The sequence below is a fragment of the Pongo abelii genome, chromosome 5 (assembly GCF_028885655.2).
Source record: "Pongo abelii isolate AG06213 chromosome 5, NHGRI_mPonAbe1-v2.0_pri, whole genome shotgun sequence".
NCBI classification, from domain to species: domain Eukaryota; kingdom Metazoa; phylum Chordata; class Mammalia; order Primates; family Hominidae; genus Pongo; species Pongo abelii.
The window spans coordinates 171,560,044-171,583,467 of record NC_071990.2 but is presented as its reverse complement, the minus strand read 5'-3'; the positions used below and the strand labels follow the sequence as shown (position 1 = coordinate 171,583,467).

At 44.2% G+C, this 23,424-nt stretch overlaps 1 protein-coding gene across 36 annotated transcripts in view; it reads left to right on the top strand.

Moving 5' to 3' along the window:
- WDR27 (WD repeat domain 27) overlaps positions 1–23,424 on the top strand; it is a 250,253-nt gene that overhangs the window by 116,952 nt on the left and 109,877 nt on the right. For 30 of the 36 annotated variants that reach the window (XM_054558503.2, XM_054558509.2, XM_063725111.1 and 27 more), the window contains one exon: positions 5,036–5,134. In XM_054558503.2, the coding sequence (XP_054414478.1) occupies positions 5,036–5,134 (99 nt within the window). Of the gene's footprint in view, positions 1–5,035; positions 5,135–5,408; positions 6,889–7,259; positions 9,571–11,553; positions 11,849–13,286; positions 15,484–23,424 lie in introns of those variants that run through there. The other 6 variants (XR_008526607.2, XM_063725114.1, XM_063725109.1 and 3 more) reach the window with 6 other exon arrangements.

Here is a 23,424-nt window from a genome sequence, read left to right as displayed (position 1 = left end):
AATACTGTAAACCTTGAATTACACCATGGGGCCCATAGGAGGTGCCCCTAGAGATGCTGAACCTTCTCCCAAGAAGCAGGGAAAGCAAAGCCACGACTTTACAGAAAAAGCTGAATTGCTTGGTATGTACCATAGACTGGCAGTCGGCTGCCATTTAAGGATAAATGAATCCAGTGTGAGAAATAGTGTAAAAAAAGAAAAGGAAACTCATGGAGACATGGCTGCAGCTACGCCAGCAGGCACGAAAACCTTGCACATTTTGTTAAGTCCTTTTTAATCTCATATTGCAAATGCAGCTTTTATGTGGGTACAGGATTGTTATGAGAAAGGCATACTATAGACTCTAATATGATTCAAGAAAAAGTGAAGTCATTATCTGACAAAGCAAAGGGAAGGCGAAGGATGGCTTGATAATTTTAGAAAGAGGTTTGGTTTAAAAAGTTCAAGATAACAGGAGAAGCAGCTTCTGCTGACCAAGAGGCAGCAGCTGAGTTCCCAGACATCAAGGAAATCATTGAGGGCCAGGCGCAGTGGCTCATGCCTGTAATCCCAGCACTTTGGGACGCCAAGGCGGGTGGATCACCTGAGGTCAGGAGTTCGAGACCAGCCTGGCTAACATGGTGAAACCCTGTCGCTATTAAAAATACAAAAATTAGCTGGGTGCGGTGCTGGGCACCTGTAATCCCAACTGCTTGAGAGACTGAGGCAGGAGAATCGCTTGAGCCCGGGAGGTGGAGGTTGTAGTGAGCTGAGATTGCACCATTGCACTCCAGCCTGGGTGACAGAGCGAGATGCTGTCTTAAAAAAAAAAAAAAAGAAAATCCTTGAGGAGAAAGGCTATCTGCCTGAACAGGTTTTTAGTGCAGATGTAAGTGCCCAATTCTTAGGGAAAAACATGCCACAAAGGACATTGATTGGTAAGGAAGAGAAGGAACACCAGACTTAAGGCAGGAAGGGATAGGTCAACTCTACTGGTTTGTGCAAATGCAGCTGAGCTTGTGATCAGGGCTGTCCTTATCCATAAAACTGAGCCTTGGAGGGAAAAAAACACCACCTGCCAATCTTTTCATTGTTCACCAAGAAAGCAGGACAGTGAGAACCTTTTCCTGGGTTGGTTCCATTGATACTATGTCCCTGAAGTCAGGAAGCGACTGCCTTTTTTTTTGAGACAGAGTTTAGCTGTGTTGCCAGGCTGGAGTGCAGTGGTGCAATCTCAGCCCACTGCAACAACTGCCTCCTGGGTTCAAGCGATTCTCCTGCCTCAGCCTCCCAAGTAGCTGTGATTACAGGCACGTGCCACCACGCACAGCTAATTTTTGAATTTTTAGTAGAGACGGGGTTTCACCATGTTGGCAAGGATGGCCTCGATCTCCTGACCTCATGATCCGCCCACCTTGGCCTCCCAAAGTGCTAGGATTACAGGCGTGAGCCACTGCGCCTGGCCATGACTGCCTTTTAAAATTCTTTTGATATTGGACAATGCCTCTGGCCACCCAGAACCCAGTGAGTTTAACATCAAAGGTGTCAAAGTGGTCTTGCCCCCAAACGTCTGTAATCCAGTCTCTAGATCAGAGGGTCATTACACATGGAACCCTATGGAAAGGGTTGTCAATGCTATAGAAGAGAACTTTGATAGAACATCATGAAAATCTGTAAAGATTACACCATTGAAGAGGCCATTACTGTTATAGGAAAAGCCATGCGGGCCATCAATCCTGAAACAATTCCCACTGGAGAGAACTGTCCAGAGTTGTGCATGACCTCACGGGATTTATGACAGGGCCAATCAAGGAAATCATGAGAGAGATCGTGGATATGGCAAAAAAGGTTCAAGCTATGGATCTTGGAGAAATTCAAGAGCTAACAGACACCACACCAGAGGAGTGCTTCAAACCAATGCCGGACAGTGAGGAAGAAGACATGGAAGAAGCAGTGCCAGGAAACAAATTGACATTAAACAATCTGGAAGAAGAGTTCTGATGACTCAATGCTTTTGACGTCTTTCACGACATGGATCCTTCTATGATATAGGCACTGAAATGAAAGCAAACAGTAGGAGAAGGATTGGTACCATATGGAAAAATGTTTAGAGAAATGAAAAAGCAAAAATGTCAGGCAGAAATTACGATGTATTTCTGTAAAGTTACACCGAGTGAGCCTGCCTCTGCTGCCTCCCCTTCCACCTCCTCCACCTCTTCTGCCTCAGCCACCGCTGAGATGGCAAAACCAACCCCTGCTACTCCTCCTCCCCAGCCCACTCAACATGAAGCCAATGAGGATGAAGACCTCTATGATGCCACTCAGTGAATGGTGAATATATTTTCTCTTCCTTATAATTTTTTAAATATCATTTTCTTTTCTTTAGCTTACTGTATTGTAAGAATAAAGTATGAATACATATAGCATATAAAATATATGGTAATTGATTGTTTATGTTATTGGTAAGGCTTCTGGTCAACAGTAGGTTATGACTAAAGTTTCTGGAGAGTCAAAAGCTTCATGTGGATTTTTGACTGCATGGAGGGCCGGCACCCCTAGCCACCATGTTGCTCAAGGGTCAACTGTATATCAGACATTTATTTGTAGGCTTTACTTCAAAACCTGCTTAGTCATTGACAGAATCATTGAGAAGGCCTACATCTGAAGGACTCATTCTTACATTAAAATAGTTCTCTTTGGGTGATTATTTTATTTGCTGAGCAGAAGCTCTTTAGTTTGATGCAGTCCCATTTATTTACTTTTGTTTTGTAGCCTGAGCTTTTGTTCTGATGTTCAAAATATTATTGCCAAGGTCAATATTGAGGTGGTTTTCCACTATGTTCTCTTCTAGGAGTTTTATGATTTTAGGTCTTTCATCCATTTTGAGTTGATTTTTACGTATGGTAAAATAGAAGTCCAATTTCATTCTTTTGTGTGTAGAAATCCAGTTTTCCTAACACCATTTATTAAAGAGATTATCCTTTCCTCATTGTGTCTTCTTGATGGCCTTATTGAAAATTAGTTGTCCATATACATTTAAATTTATTTCTGAGCTTTATACTCTGTCTAATTCATCTGTGTTTTTGTTTTTTGGCAGTACCACATTGTTTTAGTTACTATAGCTTTGTAATATAATCTTAAATCAAGTGTGATGCCTCCAACTTTATTTGTCTTAAATGAAAAAGCAACCTATGGACTGGGAAAAATTATTTGCAAACCACATACCTGATAAGGGTTTAATATCCAAAATTTATAAAGAACTCTTGCAACTCAATAGCAGAAAAACAAATGACCTGATTAAAAAATGAGTAAAGGACCTGGATAGACATTTCTCCAAAGACAACATAAAAATGGCCAGAAAGCTATATGAAATGGTGCTCCACATCACTAATCATAAGGGAAATGTGAATTGAAACCACTGAGCTAACACCTCATACCTGTAAGGATGGCTATTATCAAAAAGACAAGAGATAGCAAATGTTGGTGAGGGTGTGAAACAAGGGAACCCTGTGCACTGTTGGTGGGAATGTAGGTTGGTGCAGCCATCTGGAAAACAGTATAGAGAACAGTGAAAGTAGAACTATAATATGACCCAGCAGTCCTCCTTCTGGTATATGCTCAAAGGAGAGGTAATCAACACCACATAAAGTCACTGCCCTCCCATGTTCATTAGCATTAGTCACAACAGCCAAGCTGTAGAAACAACCTAAAAGCTCATTGATGAACAAATTAATAAAAAATATGATATAGGAGTGTGTGTGCATATGTCTGTACACACATGTACACACAATGGTATAGCCTGCCATTTGCCACAGTGTGGATGGACCTGGAGGACATTATGTTAAGTGAAATAAACCAGACACAAAAAGAAAAAGACTGCAGGATCTCACTTCTGTGTGAAATCTGTATCTTAACAAGAGCTCAAAGACACCAAGATAGATGATGGAAGTGTGGTTAACAGGGTAGACATAGGCGGGGAGGGGGAGGAAATGGGGAGATATGGGTCAAAGGATATGAAACAGCAGCTGCTAGGATGGAGAAGTCCAGGTATCTAATGTGCAACATGAGTGCTCAAGTTAATAAAACCATGGTGTATTAGGGATTTTCCTGAACTGCATAGATTTTAGCTGTTCTTGTCACAAATACAAGTAGCGATGTGAGATGATAGATATGAGAGTCCACCTCTCCACAGTAACCAGTAATATTATCTTCATATCTGTAGGTATGGATCCCATAAAATAATGTTGCAAACTTCAAATATACACAATACACTTAATTTTTAAAAAATAGTAGGTTTTTGTGGGAAAAGGAATTGCCTTTGACACCTTCGTCCTGCTGCAATGTGACATTGCTCTTTATTACTAGTAGGCTTTCAGAAAATATTTGTTGATACACTTTCAGTTACTTAATGATTATCTCATCTCTCAATTCCATCAGAATGGTATCTGATAACAGATTTTGTCTCTAAAATAACTATTTGATGGCAATTCTGGATATATATCCAGAATTTTATGTGTGTGTGTGTGTGTGTGTGTGTATGTATACACAATTAAAGAGGAACTTATTTATCAACAACAGCTATAAAAAATCTAAGTATTTGAATTGCTCAAATTTGCTATGCAAAGCATAGCGTATGTACCTATCTTTCAAGTTTATGGGGGAGGACAATAGAGAATCTTTATTATTTTTTCATTCAATTTGGAACTTCAAGGTAAGGTTGAATTACAGAATCTATACTCCTTCCTTAAAATTAGTCATCAATCATGAGTATATATTTAAAACTGTTCACAGGGTACTATGGAGGTTTTTGATAGTAAATAGAAAGTATGACATAAGGTCACTAAGATGTTAAAAATCTACAAGAGAGAAGGGGAAAAGATGCCTATTTTATAAAGTTAGTTCCCCAGCTTGGATGATGTTTTGTCAGGCATCTCAGTTGTTGCTGTTGTATTTGATTAACTGCACTAATCTATAGATGGTCCCTCTGCTCTGCGTAGCTTATAGGTGATTCCTGACTCTGAGTTAACATTGCACCCCTGCTCATCTTGTCTTGTAGGCTTACGTGTATGAAATGGGTTCAAGCACGTACTCTCACCGGCTGGCTGGGCACACAGACACCGTCACTGGAGTGGCCTTCAACCCATCGGCGCCCCAGGTACACAGTCTTGCGGAGTGGGTGGGGCGCCTCTGCTGCACACAAGTCTTACATTATATTTTTGTATCTGTATGACTTTATTTTGGTGAAATCTTATAATACTTAAGGTTACATGCCAGTGTTCACTGAGTGCAGGGAGAACTTAGGAAATATATTTTTATTGGAGAGAGAGAGAAATAAACCTTTATTGTGGGGAAATGAATCTGGAAAAGTTTCTTTTATAATGAAGGTGTTTGCCACTCAGCACTCATGCATGTTTGATTGAATGAAACAGGAAAGTATGGGAAGACCCGTGGACAAATACGGTTACATGGGGCACTAACATGAACACCAGTGCCAGGAAGAAAGCAAGCAGCAGAGCAAGTAAAAACAGGATTTTGAAAATTCTTATGGAAAAAAGTCTGCAGCATTTCCAGAAACTTTCTTAATTAGAAGAAAACATGAAAATAACTGTTGCAAATCAATTGTATATAAAAATGAATGGTCTTCTATTAAAATGTAGAGGGAGATTTTTTGCAAAGGATTAAAAATATTAGGTATTGGCCAGGCACAGTGGCTCACACCTGTAATCCCAGCACTTTGGGAGGCCGAGGCAGGTGGATCACCTGAGGTCAGGAGTCCAAGACCAGCCTGGCCAACATGGCGAAACCCTGTCTCTACTAAAAAATACAAAAATGAGCCGGCCATGGTGGTGGGCGCCTATAATCCCAGCTGCTTGGGAGGCTGAGGCAGGAGAATTGCTTGAACCTGGGAGGCGGTGGTTGCAGTGAGTCGAGATCGTGCCACTGCACTCCAGCCTGGGCAACAAAACGAGACTCTGTCTCAAAAAAAATAAAAAATAAATATCAGGTATTAGGTATCTCCAGTGTTTGGAAATAATTTCATTTTGTCTCTTTAAGATTGAGACTTTGATTCAGAGAATAGCGTCACTGTGTGACTGTGTGCTCTGGCCTAGCGTGTGTGACCAGGTGGAACGGCACTCCACACGTGTCTTGTGACCCCGCTCTTCTCTGCTATACGACGTATCGCTGTGGTTCAGGGCATGTTGCCGTGCCTGGCACACGTGGTACTACCGCTGTATATTGAATAATATTGAATATTGAAAATGAGTAAGTGCATCTTGTGGTGTCATGGACCAGAGCTTCCATCAGCATCACCGCTGAATTCCATCCTTGGCCCTAATTGATCTTTTCAGTCTGCTCCAGATGGGAATTTGAATTTATGTTTTCCTTCCCTATTATAAACAATACTGCGACGTATGTCTTGATGATGCCTCACTCTTCCCATGATGAGACTGCCATGTACACTGTAAAGGACCTGCTTTTCTTGATAATATTTGTGCCATCACCTATTCCACATTTTTAAAACATATTGTTTTGAGTTGTTGTATTCTTTTATAATCCTTTGAACAGCATTTGGGCAGTGAGATGGAGGACTGGTCAGGAAAGAAAGAAAAATGAAAAGTGCAAAGCTAGACCCAGCAGGTTGGGCGGCGGGGAGAGGTGTCATGATTTATGGGGGGAGTCAGATGTTAGCTGTCTTGACACTTCAGTATTTGGCATCAAAATGTCTTTCAGCCTGACTGACAGAATTTTTTTGAATACTTGAAAATTTTCAGTGAGAAAAAGGTTGGGTAGGTCTCTATTGCCCTTGAGATTAATGAATAAAAGAAGCAAATATGGCATAAATATAGTTATAAAAAATAAAGAGGAAAAAGCAACAAGTTGTAGTTGTCATGAACCTTGCTTCCTGACGAAGGGCCGCTAAAGAACAGGCAGCGAGAAGCCAGTTATGTATATGTATACATCATACTGATTCATTAAGGATAATGATATCATATACCGAATTTATATATATATATAAATTCACTAAGTTCCTTATTTTTAAAAATTACCTTATTTTTAAAAATTTGGTTGGTTCCTTATTTTTAAAAATTTCCTTTCTTTACTGATATTAGTGCACTTTCTTCCACATATATCACCTCACTACCATTCCTCTGTTTCCCAGCATTGTAAATCAAACAACTGGAAGTAGTTTTTATTTTCATACATGATATTAAAATAATTACTTATCATGACTACAGTAACTCTTAAAATATGTTTTCTGATCACTTAAATTTTCTCAGGATTGGACAATATTGGTGATTATTGAAGAGACAGTTAACCACATAAAATTGCGTAAAATTAAGATTTGGAAATAACCACAGGCAGGACAAGTTTTTGTTAAAAGTAAACATGATAAAGAAGCACTTGGGATGGTGGGACAGGACACCGAAAATCTTCTCCTTCACAAAGGCAATGAAAACAGTCACAGAAATTGTCAAAACCAGCTTTCTTAGAACTCTGAAAATTAACCAGAGGCTTGCAACAATCCAAAGAGCATGTATGCAAGAAAAATGGCCGAGTCTCAGTAAGACAGCAAGCTTTGAAGCCTATCCTGCATAATTTAATAAGAAAGGAGAGCTTCACTTTAAAATGAATACCCTCGGTTAGCAAATGAAGTTCTTGTGTGAAGCACAGGTAAGCTTGGAGGTAGTATTTATTTAATATGTGATTCCATTTAGCAGTATATGAGGGTGCTGCTGTTTTGAAGGAAAGATTGATAGTACTCTCCTAAGCATGGTTTATTTTGTTTATGATATAAAAACATACACACGAGGAAAACTTGGGAACAAGTGTGGTCAAATATTGGAAGTCTGTGCCACAAACACCAACAGCATTTCCCCTGTCTAACAATTGGATCTGGTAATGAGAGAATACTGGAGCTGTGAAAATTAGGGAGTGAAATGGTGAGAGCACAGCTCACACTTGGGGGATTGCTACTTTATTGACTATGATCAACTGTTCAGAATTTTACAGGACAGGTCCAGACCTAATGTAGGAAATCCCAGAATTGGGGCTTAGCCCAGCAGGGTTCTTGGCTTTGCTTAGGAAAGAATTCAAGAGTGAGGTGGCAGTGAAAGCAAGTTTTTTAAAGCAAAGTGTGTAGCAGAACGGTAGCTGCACAGACAGAACAGGGCCACTCCACAGGCAGAGTGGCCCAGAGCAGCATGCATTGGTTGCTGGTGAGCATAGTTATACCCACTCTTAATTATATGCTAAATAAGGGGCGGGCTATTCATGAGCTTTCTGGAAAAGGGGTGGGAGTTCCGGAACCATATAAGGTCACTTCTGGGTTGTTTCCACGCATTTGTAAACTGTCATGGTGCCAGTGGGAGTGTCTTATGCAGATGAATTATAATTAGTGCATAATGAGTAATGAGGGCAACCAGAGATGGCTTCAGCACCATCTTGGCCCCAGCTGGTTTGGGCCAGCTCCTGTGCTACATCCTGTTTTGATCAGCACGGTCATGACCCAGGCTCTGGAAGCAAGCCCTGCTGACCCCTGCCTCAGACCCCCTAATTTCTCATTTCTGATGGGTACTTGGTAATGTTCTCTCTCACTCTCTATAAATTTAACTTAAAACATGTATCTTATGATAAATACATTTTTAGCTCCACAGTCATTACTGCTACTTTGAAGTAGGCTGTTTTGACAAATGGCTTAAGGCTGTCTGTTCTACCTCCACATTACAGCCTCATCAAATGATCAGACCTTTCATCTATGACTTAAGCAAGTTTTTCTTGATAAAATGCAAAGCTGGTCATTGCAGGATGACACCAGGAGTAAGCGGGTTTTGGGAATGGCCAGTTCACTATTGACTGTTGTTAACCTGGTGGAGAAATGTCATAGAAGCACGTCTGGTGCCACTGACACCCAGCCTGTGACAGTCTTTGTAATCAGGAGGAGAAACTCATGGAAATCGGCTCAGCCAGGAGGCAGACTCTGGCTGCTGCCATGTACCTAGGGTGCTGGTGAGAGACCTTACATTAGGAACCTGGAGCGTGGTGACGTCTACGGCAGCTCCCACACTTCTTACTCCTTCATAACACAGGTGTCTATCAGGCTGTAGACATCTTGATCTCCCTGAGTCTCTCAGATACGGAATGGTCATTAATAGCATTTGTCCTGTGTATTTTACAATGTTGCTTGGGAACAAATGATGCCATATAAAATAATAACCAAAGCTACTGTTGAGCGTCCCCCAAGAGCAAGAAGCTGTTTGAGGGTCTTTCCTCATGTTATCGAGTTCTTGTCCGCAGCTTTGTTTGCAGATGTTAGCGCAGCTGTGTCCCAGATGAGTGTGGGGATCCAGACAGATTAGTTTATATGCAGTTCAGAGTTTGCACCAGCATCCCCACGGCTTCCAAGCCCACACACTTACACCCCACTGTGAGCTTCTATGTAGGAAATCTGTTAAGTGCTGCACACAATTGTAATAAGATAAAATACATTGTTCCTGCCATTTGTATTTAAATATTTATTTTAAAGTTCTTTTTGAAATTGGAAAAAAAAAAAACCCAATCTAGATAGACTTCCCATTGATCCAAAACCTAGGCCGTGTTTGCAAGTCCTTCCACGCTGAAACAACTTTCTGGCCTCTCACATTCATAAGAGGACTTTCTGGAAGATAAGCCCGTGCCATTGTTTTTATATCCCAAATGGCAGCCCACATGGTCGCTATGGATAAGAAAGTAAACTTTATGCTGACCTCTCACCTAACGCACCGTGTGGGCGCCCTTATTCCAGGACCATGTCACACTTTCACAGTTGGAGAGCGCCTTCCGGCTTGAAATCTCAGAAGGACCCGCTTTTTCCCACTAAGCATGTTCCGGGGTCAGCATTGCGGAGCGATGACACCAACCTCCCAGTAGGAGGATAAAACACACGTTAGAGAAACGCGTTTCCAGAGAAGGGGAATCAATAGGTGAAGATGGATGGGGAGAGAGAGAGAGACGGATGGAATTTTTTTATGTGAATTGGCTCACTCAGTTGCGGAGGCTGAGGAGTCCCAGGATCTGCTGTCTGCAAGCTGGAGCCCAGCAAAGCTAGTGGTTTGTGCCAGCCTGAGTCCAAAGGCCTGAGAATGGGGGAAGAGCTGGGGGGTACTGGTGTAAGTCCCAGCCCAAGGGCAGGAGACCAGTGTCCCAGCGCAAACCGGCAGAAACGCAAATCGTTTAAAAGCTGCTGCGGCGAATGCCTTTTAGGGACGCTTGGACGCTTCCCGTCGCCGCTGTAATGAATCACTCCCATGGGCCGCGGAGGAAAAGGCCGATTTCCCGGACTGCAGGTCCGTGGTCGGGAGGCTGCGGGGCTCACAGGCTAAGCTCCCCGCGCAGGGCCGGTTCTTGGCCTTTTCCGGCTTCCGGAGGCGCCGCCGTCCTGCCTCGGGGCAGTGTTCGTCTCCCATTGCTCACTCCCACCGTCTCCCCGCCCGTCCTCCACGTATGGACCCTTTGTCCTTATCCTGCCCCCTGTGGTTACACCTGGGACATCCAGAACCATCTCCCCGTCTCCAGGCCCCCGACGCAGCCATACCCGCCAAGTCCTCTTTCCCTGTGGGCCAATCTGTGGCCGCCCGTTCGCAGATGCCCGGACCGTGGTGCGGACATCGGGGGGCGCCATTCCTGGCTCGGCGCGGACGCCCCCTCCTCAGCGCGGCCCTGCCCGGACCCCGCCCTCAGCCGCCACCTCCGCGTCCCATTCCCACTTTCTCAGGTGCTGCCCTCGCAGCACCCACCCGGCAGAAAATCACCTGTGGACTGAGCCGGCGAGTTGGTGCGCCTTTCCCCTTGGGCGCAGGGGTCTCGTCTCCCCGTCACCACTGGCATCCCTCATGTGGCCCACGTAACTCTTTTTTTTTTCTTTTCTTTTCTTTTTCTTTTTGAGCATGTTTGAGAGGATCCTTCTTCCTTGCTACCAATTAAGCCAGCTTACATTCACATAAAATACATAACTGTATGATTCATGAGTGTATACTTAACTGCGTGATTTTCATAATTCTCTCTGTGCTAATTATAAACACACTCTTGAGGAAAGTTACCATCTTTCTTTGTTTCCTCTACTAAGAAAGTACCCTGTAAAGTACTTGGTACATTTCGAAAGATCTTTGAGTTCCAGTCTTGAAAAATAATTTCTTTCCTTTTCCTTTTTTTTCTTTTCTTTCTTTCTTTTTTTTTTTTTTTTTTTTTTTTGTGAGAAAGGGTCTGACTCTTGCCCAGGCTAGAGTGCAGTCGTGCAATCACAGCTCACTGCAGCCTCGAACTCCTGGATTCAAGCAATCCACCTGCCTCAACCTCCTAAGTAGCTGATACTACAGGCATGCACCACCCCACCTGGCTCATGTTTTAATTTTTATTTTTAATAGAGATGGGGTCTCACTACTTTGCCCAGGCTGGTCTCAAACTCCTGCCCTCAAGCAATCCTCCCATCTCAGCCTCCCAAAGTGCTGGGACTACAGGTCTATATGCCATTGTGCCTGGCCTGAAAAATAATTTATTTTATCGTAATCTTCATCTTTGAGTTTTGTTATATGACAGAATTTCCCAAATACCAAAGGCTTTCCCTGACACTCATGGAAGGTCATCCAGTTCTGTCCGGCATCCCCTTCATCTCAGAGCATGGCCGACGGGTGAAGTCCCACCAGACCTGCTGGCTGCGGTGGAGCAAGGTGGAGGCTGGCCAGCATCCCATAACCTATGGTCACGCCCACCATAAGGCCCAGCCCAGCAGAGTGGAGAGTGAGTCCCCTGAGGGTGGGTGGACACAGAGAATGAGTATTTCCAAACATGAAAACAATCTACCACATTTCATTTTGTAATGTTACTGAATTTTAGGAGTGGTGTTAATCTGGTGCTAATTGTCTTTGTCTATAGAAGTATCTAAAGCATGCCCATTACTCCAAAAGCTTTGCAGTATGCAGTTTTTCCAGTCATGGTTATCAGATACGTCTCTGAAATAACAACGCTTCTTCAGGAACGCATGGCAGATAGGCTTAGAAGCCTTCATTTTGCAGTAAAACATTTATTTGATTTTAAGGTACATGTTATTCCTTCACTAACGTTTGTGAAATTGTTGAACCTTAAAATATTCATCTTTCCTTTTTAAAGTAGCATGTTCTTCCTCTGTTTTGTTAAATATCTGGTGCACCCTACACATAATGTTGTTTAAAATCATGCCCATAAAATGAAAGATGTGACTCAAGCTTTTGTTTTAAGAAAATCTATTAGATTCTGCATCAAAATAATGATTTGAAATTTTTATTTTAGGAAAAGACCCTTCTAAGTTCCAGCCCAGGCATATTAACATGTAAAGTGCATGTGTTGGCCTAGAGAGCGGGCTGCTTATTGAGGAGAGTAGGATGTTAGCTCACACAGGGCAGCCCCTCCCACCAGATAGGAAACGCAGGCCGCCTGCCTTCAACAGCTCAGGATCAGTGTTGGGAGCGATAACACCAGCCTCCCAGTAGGAGGATAAAACACATGTTACAGAAACACGTTTCCAGAGAAACGGAATCAATAGGTGATGGTGGATGAATGAATGGATGGATGGATGGATGGAGTGGGAGAGAGAGAGGGAGAGAGGGAGGGAGGGAGAGAGGGAGGGATGGATGGATGGAGAGAGAGAGGGAGGGAGGGATGGATGGATGGATAGAAAGGGAGAGAGATGGATAGATGGATGGAATTTTTTTTTTTTTTTTTTTTTTTTGAGACAGAGTCTCGCTCTGTTGCCCAGGCTGGAGTGCAGTGGCGCGATCTTGGCTCACTGCAAACTCCGCCTCCAGGGTTCACGCCATTCTCCTGCCTCAGCCTCCTGAGTAGCTACAGGAGCTACTCAGCCTCCTGAGCTGGACTACAGGCGCCCGCCACTGTGCCCAGCTAATTTTTTGTGTTTTTAATAGAGAGGAGGTTTCACTGTGGTCTCGATCTCCTGACCTCATGATCCGCCTGCCTGGGCCTCCCAAAGTGCTGGGATTACAGGCGTGAACCACCACGCCCAGCCGATGGATGGAATTTTTTATGTGAATTGCCTCATGCAGTTATGGAGGCCAAGAAGTCCCAAGATCTGCTGTCTGCAACCTGGAGCCCCAGGATAGCTGGTGGTGGTGGTCCCGCCTGAGTCCAAAGGCCTGAGAATGGGGGAAGAATTGGGTGGTACTGGTTTAAGTCCCAGCCCAAGGGCAGGAGAAGACTAGTGTCCCAGCTCAAAGAGGCAGGTAGAAAGACAAATACCAGGGTGAAGTCACCCTCCTCTGCCTTTCTGTCCTATTCAGGCCCTCGATGGATTGCATGATGCCCACCCACGCTCCCTGCTTCCTCCCTTTCATCTCATGCTTTTGGATGACTTCCCTGATCTGAATACGCGCTTGCAGAGATAAGCCATTGTCCTTCTAGCTCTCCTTTCCTGGATGTGTGGCTGGCCTGGCCCCTCCACAGTGGCTTCTGTGGTGTCGGGACTGAGGGTGAGAGCACTGGGCTGTGAGAAAGGGTTGGGGACAGGGCGCCGGCCCCCACCACACACTCACCGAGTCCTGGAAGCTGGCCCACCCTCTCCATGATTTTAGGCTCATGAACGCACGTCGTGAAGATCTGGCACAGCAGGATGAGCTTCCCACCTCTCGCTGCGACCAAGGCTGGCACATTCTGGGAACCCTGCTTTCGAGTGTGTCATCTGGGGCGGATGTGGCACTCACCGATCTTGTTTCAGGGAACTCACATCACTTTTGAAAAGCAGGAGACAGATTCCACGACTTGGTTTTGTTTTGTTTTGTTTTAATATGTTTTAATTGTGAGAACGATTATCCCCTTCCAAAACTAAAGTTTTGAGCCTCTCGGAGTAAATTTCTAGATACGCTTAAAAAAAAAAGTAATGTTTTTCATCACTGTTATTGCTCAGTTGTCAAAATAAGACTTGTGAGTCTTTTGGAAGAAGAGGATTATACTTGTACTTACAAAATTATTCTAACAATGCCTGTGGCTAAGAGGACTCTCAAAATGAGTAAGGAACTGTAACAGCTCACAAGGGACCACAGGCTCTGCAGAGTGGCTTCAGAATCCAAGACTGAAGCACACCTGGGTGTCCTGCCAGGAACTGCAGCTGCGCACCACATGTGCCCCATCAGATGTGACTTAGGGATGCATTGTCAGCTTCAGTTTGTTGGACATCTGAGGACAGTGGTATATTTGTCATAAGATATCAGTGTACCTATTTAACTGCTTAGGATGGGAACACAAATTCAAGAAGCTTCGTAGTTAAATTATCCTGGCTGAGATGGTAGCCAAGCAAGACTTATTTCCAGCAAAAAACTAGGAAGGCAGAAGTATCTCAAACCACAGATGTAAAAGACGAAAGAAAGCTGTGACATAAGTGATGGGTCCCTGAGTGTGAAAGTGTGGGCTGCAGAGGGAGCCTACTGTTCACACAGGGAGTTTAGGAAGAACAGGAAGCGTGCAGGTTAAGTATGGAGAAGGCTGCTTCACACGCGGATACAAAGAGATATAATTTATTGGAATGGATAACAGAGTCACAAATATCACCTTACCTTATATTATCAAATTGATTTTATATTACTACCACAATCATCAATTTTCTTTTGTCAGTTGTAAAATAGTTACAGTCATCCCTCGGTCTACATGGGGGATTGGTTCCAGGTCCCCCGTGTGCTCCCAAATCCTCACACACTCAAGTCCTACAGAACCCACATAGTCAAAAAGTCTGCCCTCCATATGCCTGGGTTTCACATCCTGGGAGGCTGTATTTTTGATCCGAGTTGAAAAATAATCCGTCTATAAATGGACTTGCACAGTTCAAACCCTTGTTGTCCAGGGGTCAACTGTAATGAAATAAAAGAGGATTAATGTAAGATGATATAAAAACTCTTTTCATATTGCATTGGGTACTTGGGCTTTATTTTCAATTTTGCATTTCTCAGTTGTGCAGGATTTATCATAAGAAGACTTGCTTTGGTCTTTCCAGCTATACTGAGTTACATCTAGACCATGTCAGTACCGCTACCCTAGAACACAAGGTAGAAACTTGGGGGATTCTCGTAGTTTCAGTGAAAGACAAGACACAGACGAAGGCAGAGGTCTGTGTGCAGAGCCCAGGTGCACCCCGGGTGGCTCAGGCTGCAACACAACCTCCTGGGAAGGGAAGAAAGCGGGAGTGCGGAGGGAAGGCCTGCAGGGCGGTGTGGGGACGGCTCTGTTTTGGGGGCCGGTGTGTGGCGCGTTGACACATGCAGGAAAGGCAGAAATGGACATTTGCAAACTGATTTGTCTATAAGTAGTTATATCATTTAGAGTGGACATTGACATGGTTCTCAATATTTTGGTACTATAAGTAGTGTTTTGATGTATGTCTTTGGGCATACAATGTTTTTTGTATCTGGGTTGATTTTCTCAAGATAGATTACTTTCTCGACAAGTAGTATTACTAAGAAAAATAAACTTTTAAAGGTTCTGCTAAGACAGATGCGTCTCAGAGTGTTTCCTTTTGTTTGCTTCCTCACCAGCTTTGGTTGTTGACACTTGAATTACTTTTGTTAATTATCAAGAAACAGTACCTCCCGATTTTAATTTACCGCTCTTTGAATGCTAGTGAGATTGCACATTGTCCCACAGGCTACTAGGCCCTTGTTAATTATCAAGAAACAGTACCTCCCGATTTTAATTTACCGCTCTTTGAATACTAGTGACATTACACATTGTCCTACAGGCTACTAGGTATTGGAATTCCTTTAATTTTTTTTTTTTTTTTGAGATGGAGTCTCGCTCTGTTGCCCACACTGGAGTGCAGTGGCGCGATCTCGGTTCACTGCAACCTCCGCCTCCCAGGTTCAAGCAATTCTTCTGCCTCAGCCTCCTGAGTAGCTGGGATTACAGGTACCCACTACCACACTCAGCTATTTTTGTATTTTTAGTAGAGACGAGGTTTCACCATGTTGGCCAGGATGGGATGGTCTCGATTTCTTGATCTCGTGATCTGCCCACCTTGGCCTCCCAAAATGCTGGGATTACAGGTGTGAGCCACTGTGCCTGGCCCAGAATTCTTTTAATTTTTAAATTGCATGTTTATATCCTTCATCTCTTTATATTGCGGACTCAATGTTTTACCTAATGATTGCTGTAGCTTTTAATTTAAAACTAAAATTTTCATCTTTGTATTTACAGTATATGTTTTCTCTAGATTTGGTTTGGCTTTTTGTGTTTTCTTTTGTTTTCTTTTTCCAGTTTGATTTATTCTGATTACCTTATGCCTAGAAAATTTTTCCTCCAGAGATCTGTATCTCTGCTGAAATTACAGAACTTTTAACATATTATAATAATTTTTAATTCCTGACTGACAGTGCCAATATCTGGGTTATTTCTGAATCTAGTTCTGTTAATTGCTCTGTCAAGAGACAGTTGATCTCCCTCCAAACCTCCCCTGCTCTTTGGTGTGTGTTGTAGTTTTTTGTTTGTTTTAGACAGGGTCTTGCTCTGTCATCCAGGCTGGAGTCCAGTGGTGTGATCACGGCTGACTACAACCCAAACTCCCTGGCTCCAGTGATGCTCCCACCTCAGCTTCCTGAGTTGCTCAGACTGCAGGCTCAAGCCACCACCCCCGACTAATTATTTATTTTTTAATTTTTTGTACTGAGATGGAGTCTCACCAGTTTGCCTAGGCTGGCCTTGAACTCCTGGGCTCAAGCGATCCTCCTGCCTTGGCTTCCCAAAGTGCTGGGATTGCAGATGCGAGCTGCCACACCTGGCCGGTTGCAGTTTTTGAGTGGTTGCTGGATGTTGAATGTGGAACATAAGTGTTTATGCCAGTATAGCATGGCTTTTTTCCTGCTAATTGCTGGTTTGAGTCCGAAAAGTTGGGAATTCAGCTGCTTGCCGTTCACTTTATTAAGACTTTGATGAGAGTGGGGTTATCAGAAGTAATCTGTATGAGTCATTGTACAAATAGAAATGCAAAGACAGCATTGTTAACTTCTGGGAAACTTTAAATCTCTAGTATTCTTCATTGGGTCATCTTTTTATTTTTATTTTTTTAATTTTTTTCTGACTAAGGCATGTGGGTGTGAAATTTAAATCTGTTTTATTTAGGATGTATTACTTTGAGAGTTGTGGTTTAGCTTTGCCAGGGAAAAATGACATAAGCACATACCTGGAGGAAAGGTTACATTCCTTGGTTTTTACGTGGGATAAAAACCTGTGATATTTGTGATGACTGTATCAGCTAATTTACAAATTCAGGGGCAAGATTGCACTATTTCCTTCTAAGAACTCATGATTGAAACAGTCTGCTCTGTGGTGATGCTTCTATACAGAGAATACCGGGCAGGGAGTGGGCCTGGCCGAGAGGGCGAGGCTGAGGTGCAGCCTCCTGTCCGCTCCTTCCTGGCCGCCACAGGAGGCTCCTGGCCTGCGTCCTGTCTTATGAGGAGAGATTTCCTAAATGGAGCTCTTTCCTTTTTTTTGAAATGGAATTTCACTCTTGTCGCCCAGGCTGGAGTGCAATGGCACAATCGCAGCTCACTGTAACCTCCGCCTCCCGAGTTTAAGCAATTCTCCTGCCTCAGCCTCCCGAGTAGTTGGGATTACAGGTGCCCGCCACCACGCCTGTCTAATTTTTGTATTTTTAGTAGAGACGAGGTTTCACTATGTTGGCCAGGATAGTCTCCAACTCCTGACCTCAGGTGATCCGCCCGCCTAGGCCTCCCAAAGTGTTGGGATTACAGGCGTGAGCCACCGCACCCGGCCAGTTGAGCTTTTTAAAGATAACAGAAAGGACTGCTGAGAATGAGTAAACCTACGTCCGTAAAGAGAATTGCATGATTTACTGCAACTATTCCTGGGAGTGAAGCATCACGTACACACTGCGAGTCTCGTGTCCTCCTGAAGATAGCACTTCACACTTCACAGTGGTTGGAGAAGGTTCTGTTTCTCTCCTGTCTTCCCTCTGGGTCCCACCTGGTCTAGAGTCTTCATCTGTGTTGAAATGTGTTTTTCATTTCTGTTTTAGTCCTTGGGTTTGTCCTTGTTCAAAGTTAAGTTGTCAGCTACCCAGGTCTTTCTCGTTGACTAAACCACCCCCCAACCCCATGCTCCATGAAGAGCACCTGTGGTTTCCTTGTGGCCATGAGTGTGGTGGTGGGACCAGCATCAAGCGCAAGAGATCTTGCCGAGTCCACGTGGATACACTGTGACCCTGCAGACCACGAAGGTAGATGAGGAGGTAATGGCATTCCGTGGTGCCCGATGTGATGGCATCAGGGTTCTTCCCAGCAGCGTGGAAGACATTCCTGCCCTCAAGAGGGCCAAGTACAGCAAAACCCAACCAACAGGAGACAGAAATAGCTGCCTCCAGCAGGGCCAGAGACGCAGGCGTTCATTACTTCACTCACTCACTTACACGTTTGGTTACCTGAAGCACATCAAGGGCTAGCTGACGGAATGGGTGGCAGGGCCGGAAAACTGGGCTGGGAGATGGGAGCCATGGAGCGTTCCAGTGCTAGAAGAGAAGTCAGGGCCACTCCCAGGGCAGATGGGTGAGCCTGAGAGTCTCTCGTGGGAGCCAGTATGAGCACCGGGCTCTGTCCAGGTGCCGAGTGGTAGAGCCGCCTCCAGCTGACGCTGTGCTCCAGGGAGCCTCGCACCTGACTTGCAGGCCAGCACACTCTCCCCAAATGTGAGGGATGGTCAGCCACGGAGAGGTCAGGAGGTGACGAGGGAGGGACATGGATCCGGGAGCCACAAAGCAGTGCAGCCTCTCACAGCCTCGTGTTGCCTGCCGCTGTCCTGTGCCACCATGATGGTGAATACCAAGTGCCAACTTGACTGGATTGAAGGACACAAAGTATTGTCCTGGCTGTGTCCGTGAGTGTGTTGCCAGAGGAGATTACCATTTGAGTCAGTGGGCTGGGAAAGGGAGGCCCACCCTCAATGAGGGTGGGCACCATCTAATCAGCTGCCGGCTTGGCTAGGATAAAAGCAGACAGAGGAACGTGGAAGGACTAGACTTAATGAGTCTCCTGGCCTCCATCTTTCTCCCGTGCTGGATGCTTCCTGCCCTCGAACATCAGACTCCAGGTTCTTCAGCTTTTGGACTCTTGGAGCTTGGACTTATACTAGTGGTTTGCCAGGGGCTCTCGGGCCTTCGGCCACAGACTGACGGCTGCACTGTTGGCTTCCCTACTTTTAAGGTTTTGGGACTTGGTCTGGCTTCCTTGCTCCTCAGCTTGTAGACAGAGCATTGTGGGACTTCACCTTGTGATGGTGTGAGTGAATTCTCCTAATAAACTCCCCTCCATACACTCATCATCTATCCTATGAATCCTGTCCCTTTAGGGATCCCTGACTAATACAGCCACTATCTTGTGAAGGCTGGATCATGTCACGGATGTGACGTTTTTAGCGCCTCTGAGCTGCTCAAGAAATGCAGACTCTTCCTTTTAAACCTCCACCCACCCATGTCCCCTTTCAGGTGTGGGCTCAGAAATCACAAAATTAAGGCAGACTCTGAATTTGGAAAGTAAACTTTCTTATCCTCATGGGTTAGATTTTTAAATTGTAAAATAAGAAAGAAAATCTGTTTCGATTAAACTTATATCTTAATGATATTGAAGCAGAAGAGACAGCTGTGGCCACGTCCCTGTGACCAGGGCCTTCCTCTTGTCTCTCGTGAGCACAGTTCTATGCAGCCTCCTTCACAGACATCCCCTCTGCCCTCGAATACACCTTTTCTTTTAAGGTACGCTTGAATTTTAAACTGAAAATAACCTTTGGTTTGTTAGAGACACACGGATGTTAGTTCAGGCACATGTTTGGAGTTGAAGCCAAGTTGAATCTGACTGGTGTGAGCTGAACACTTCAGTGTTCAGGGTCCGGCTTGGTGGAGACCCTGTTGGGGTTGTGGGCTCCCATCAGGACTCATGCGTGGTTCAGCTGTTACTTTTTTGGCTTTGTTTTGTCTTTTTTACCAACTCCATTTCTTCTGTCCCTGACCCTGGCTGCAGTGGAGTTGCAGGAAATCGGTGGAGGAGCCTGGGTTCGACTGCGGCTGGCAGAGCAGCCTTGGAGGCCACGGTGCAGGGAGGCGTCCAGGGTGGACTGAGCCGGAAACCTTTCTCCATGCGCAGGTTTCTCTGGCGTCCTCTGTCAGCTTTATCGTCTCCTCACTCGATGCTGCCTCTGACTCTATCATACTTTTCCTCATCTTAAACTGTGATCTCTGATTATTTTCCAAAAGCCGCAGTGTGTCTCCTTTAGACCCATTTGCTCCGGGCATTCCCCCGGCAGCGCTGCTGTGCTCACAGTCCGGACTCTGAGCCAGCCCAAGCATTTCCTTCCCGGGCTGTGGCCTCCTCTCCTCCTGACTTGTCACCTGCAACTTCCAGAGCCTGAGCGGTAGCCGTGGAGCCCTCCTGCAAGCTCATCCTCTATCTCCTCGGCCTCCTCACCCCTCGCTGTTCCTTATTTCGCTTCTGCAGATTGTACAGATTTTTTCTTTTTTAAGCAGTTTCTATGTCTCAAATGCCCCTGAGCGTAACCTTCCATCCAGCTCCCACTGGTCTCACTGTGATGCCCATGCGCCCTCCCCATGTCCCCACCAATCTCCCCTATCCTGTGCCTGGGGCACTCATGCAGCCTGGCACAGAGCGGAGAGGCTGGAGCTTGTCGTCCTGCAGAGTTGGAGTCACCTCTGTGCCTCCCTTGGGGCCCCCTTCTGTTCTCAGAAGCCCCTGACACAGCTGTAGGTGCTCTACACTCCCCGATATGCTGCCTTAGGGGATCCCCCAAATTGTGAAAATGTTTACATACTCATTTAGTTCAAAATACTTTTGAAATTCTCTCTTGATTTTTGTCATTGATTCATGGGTTATCTAAAATTAGTGTGCTGTTTTGTTTTCAAATATTTGAGGTCTTTCTTGAACTCTTATTGATTTCCAATTTAATACCACATGGACAGAGGAAATACTTTGCATGGCTTGAATGGGTTGCTTTTGCTTTGTGTTCTGTGTACACCTGGAAAGAATGTAGACTCTGGTGTTGGCGGCGCAGTACCTGAGAAACGTGTCGCGTTGGTTAGGCGTGTTCCTCAAGTCTTCTGCCTCCTTACGTGGTGTGTGCTTGTCCTTTCCGGGATTGACGGCGGCACTGAAATCTCTGACTATACCTCTAGGTTTTCTCTTTTCCTTGTAATTCTATGAGTTTTTTGTTTTGTTTATTTCAAAGCTACTTTATTAGGTTAGGGTTATTATGTCCTCTTAATGAGTAGACACCTTCATTGTAATGACATGGTGGTCTTTATTCCTGGGAATATTTTTTGCTTTGAAATATTCTTTGTCCGATATTAATATAGCCACTCTAGCTTTCTTTTGTTAGTGTTAGGATGGTATATCTTTTTAAATTATTTGTTTAAACCTATTTGGGTCTCTTTGTTTGAAGTGCATTTCTTATAGGCTGTATTTAATTGCATCTTGATCTTTTATGCAATTTGACTATTTCTGCCTTTTAATGTGTGGGTTTAGACCATTCATATTTAATGTGATTATTAATGTGATTATGTTTCAAACTCTGTCTTGCTTATTCATTTTCTATTTGCTCCTTCTGATCTTTGTTTTCTTTTTATTTTTGTGCTTTCTTTTGGCCCCATTAGATATTTTTTGTATTTCCATTTATCATCTTTTTTTTTTTTTTGGCTTCTTAGGTGTAACTCTTTGTTTAGTTAATTTGAGGTTTCTTTAAAGTATAAATCTTTAGCTGTGGTATTCTATTGTTAAGTGATATGATACCACTTCATCTCACAATAGGAAACTTCCATTTCTCCTCTCCAGGCTGGGTGCTATTACTGTCATGCATTCTACTTTTATAGTGTTATGATCTAAATGTTTGTTTTCTGCCCCCAAATTCATATATTGAAAGCCTCTCTCCTAAGATGATGGTGTTCAGAGGTGGGACCATCAGGAGGTGATGAGGTCATGAGGCAAGAGCCTCATGACAGGAATTAATGCCCCCATAAAAGAGGCTTGAGGGCACTTGTTGGAGCTTTCTACCATGTGAGGGGCAGCGAGAAGGCACTGTCTATGGGGAGGAGGCCCTCACCAGACACTGCCAGCACCTTCATCCTGGACCTCCAGCCTCCAGGACGGTGAGAGATAACTGTTGTTTACAAACCACCCAGTTTATGGCATTTTCGTGACAGCAGCCTGAATGGACTAAGACAACATTTGTTCTAAATTCCACACTAGATCATTATCAATTTTGTTTAAACAGTTACCTCTTAAAGATATTTAAATAATAAGAAAAAAGTTCTATATATTTGTCCATGTAGTTCCTCAGCAAACCTTTTGAACTTTGATTTTCTTATCTCTAAAATTAGGTGTTGGATTATATGATCTTTCTGTCCCTTGAGTAGGTCTCACCTCCACAGAGCAGATTAATATGGTGTGAAACTCTGTGAGGGGTGTGTGTGTATCTGCCTGGGGTAGTATAAAATGTATAGTTTACATTTTTACAATAGTTTATGTTTTATAAATATGTAATATATAAAAACATTAATAATAAAGCAATCTGATAATGATTGTATGTACTGGGTATGAGCTGAGGGTGATGGGGTAAAGTGACCAGAGTTAGTGTCCCATCAACAACAGGGCCAGCATCAAGCCCATCTTCAAATTCAGAGCCACAAGGCCCTGGCCCTTGGACCTGGCTGTGCCCGACACCTTGGTGCCATCCTGTCAAGCGTGGGCAGCCTCCCTGCACACTGGGCTTGCCCGGCTCTCACTTGGAGTTTCTTGTCTGGGCCATGTGCACACACCTTACTTCTTACTTGTAGTCAAAGACAAAATGGTTTGAGGTTGTATTGGTCCATTTTATGCTGCTGATCAAGACATACCTGAAACTGGGAAGAAAAGTAGGTTTAATTTGACTTGCAGTTCCATATGGCTGGGGAGGCCTCCCAGTCATGGTGGAGGGTAAAAGGCACTTTTTACATGGTGGCAGGGAAGAGAGAATGAGAGAGAAACAAAAGCAGAAATCCCTGCTAAAACCATCAGATCTCGTGAGACTTAGTCACTATCACGAGAACAGCACGGGAAAGGCAGGCCCCCGTGATTCAGTTACCTCCCCCTGGGTCCCTCCCGCAATATGTGGGAATTCTGGGAGATACAATTCAAGTGGAGATTTGGGTGGGGACACAGCCAAACCATATCAGAGGTCAATTTAAACATTTACTTGCACTGATTATGTGCTTACTGTGTCACAGTCACCATCCTTAGGTGCTTTATGTAATCATCACAGCCTTAACAAGTGGATACCTCATTACCTTCCTATCGCAGATAAGGAAACTGAGGCACAAAGAAGTTAAAATGCCTGAACAAAAGCACACAGTGGGTAAGTGGACACGCAAGGCTTCACCCT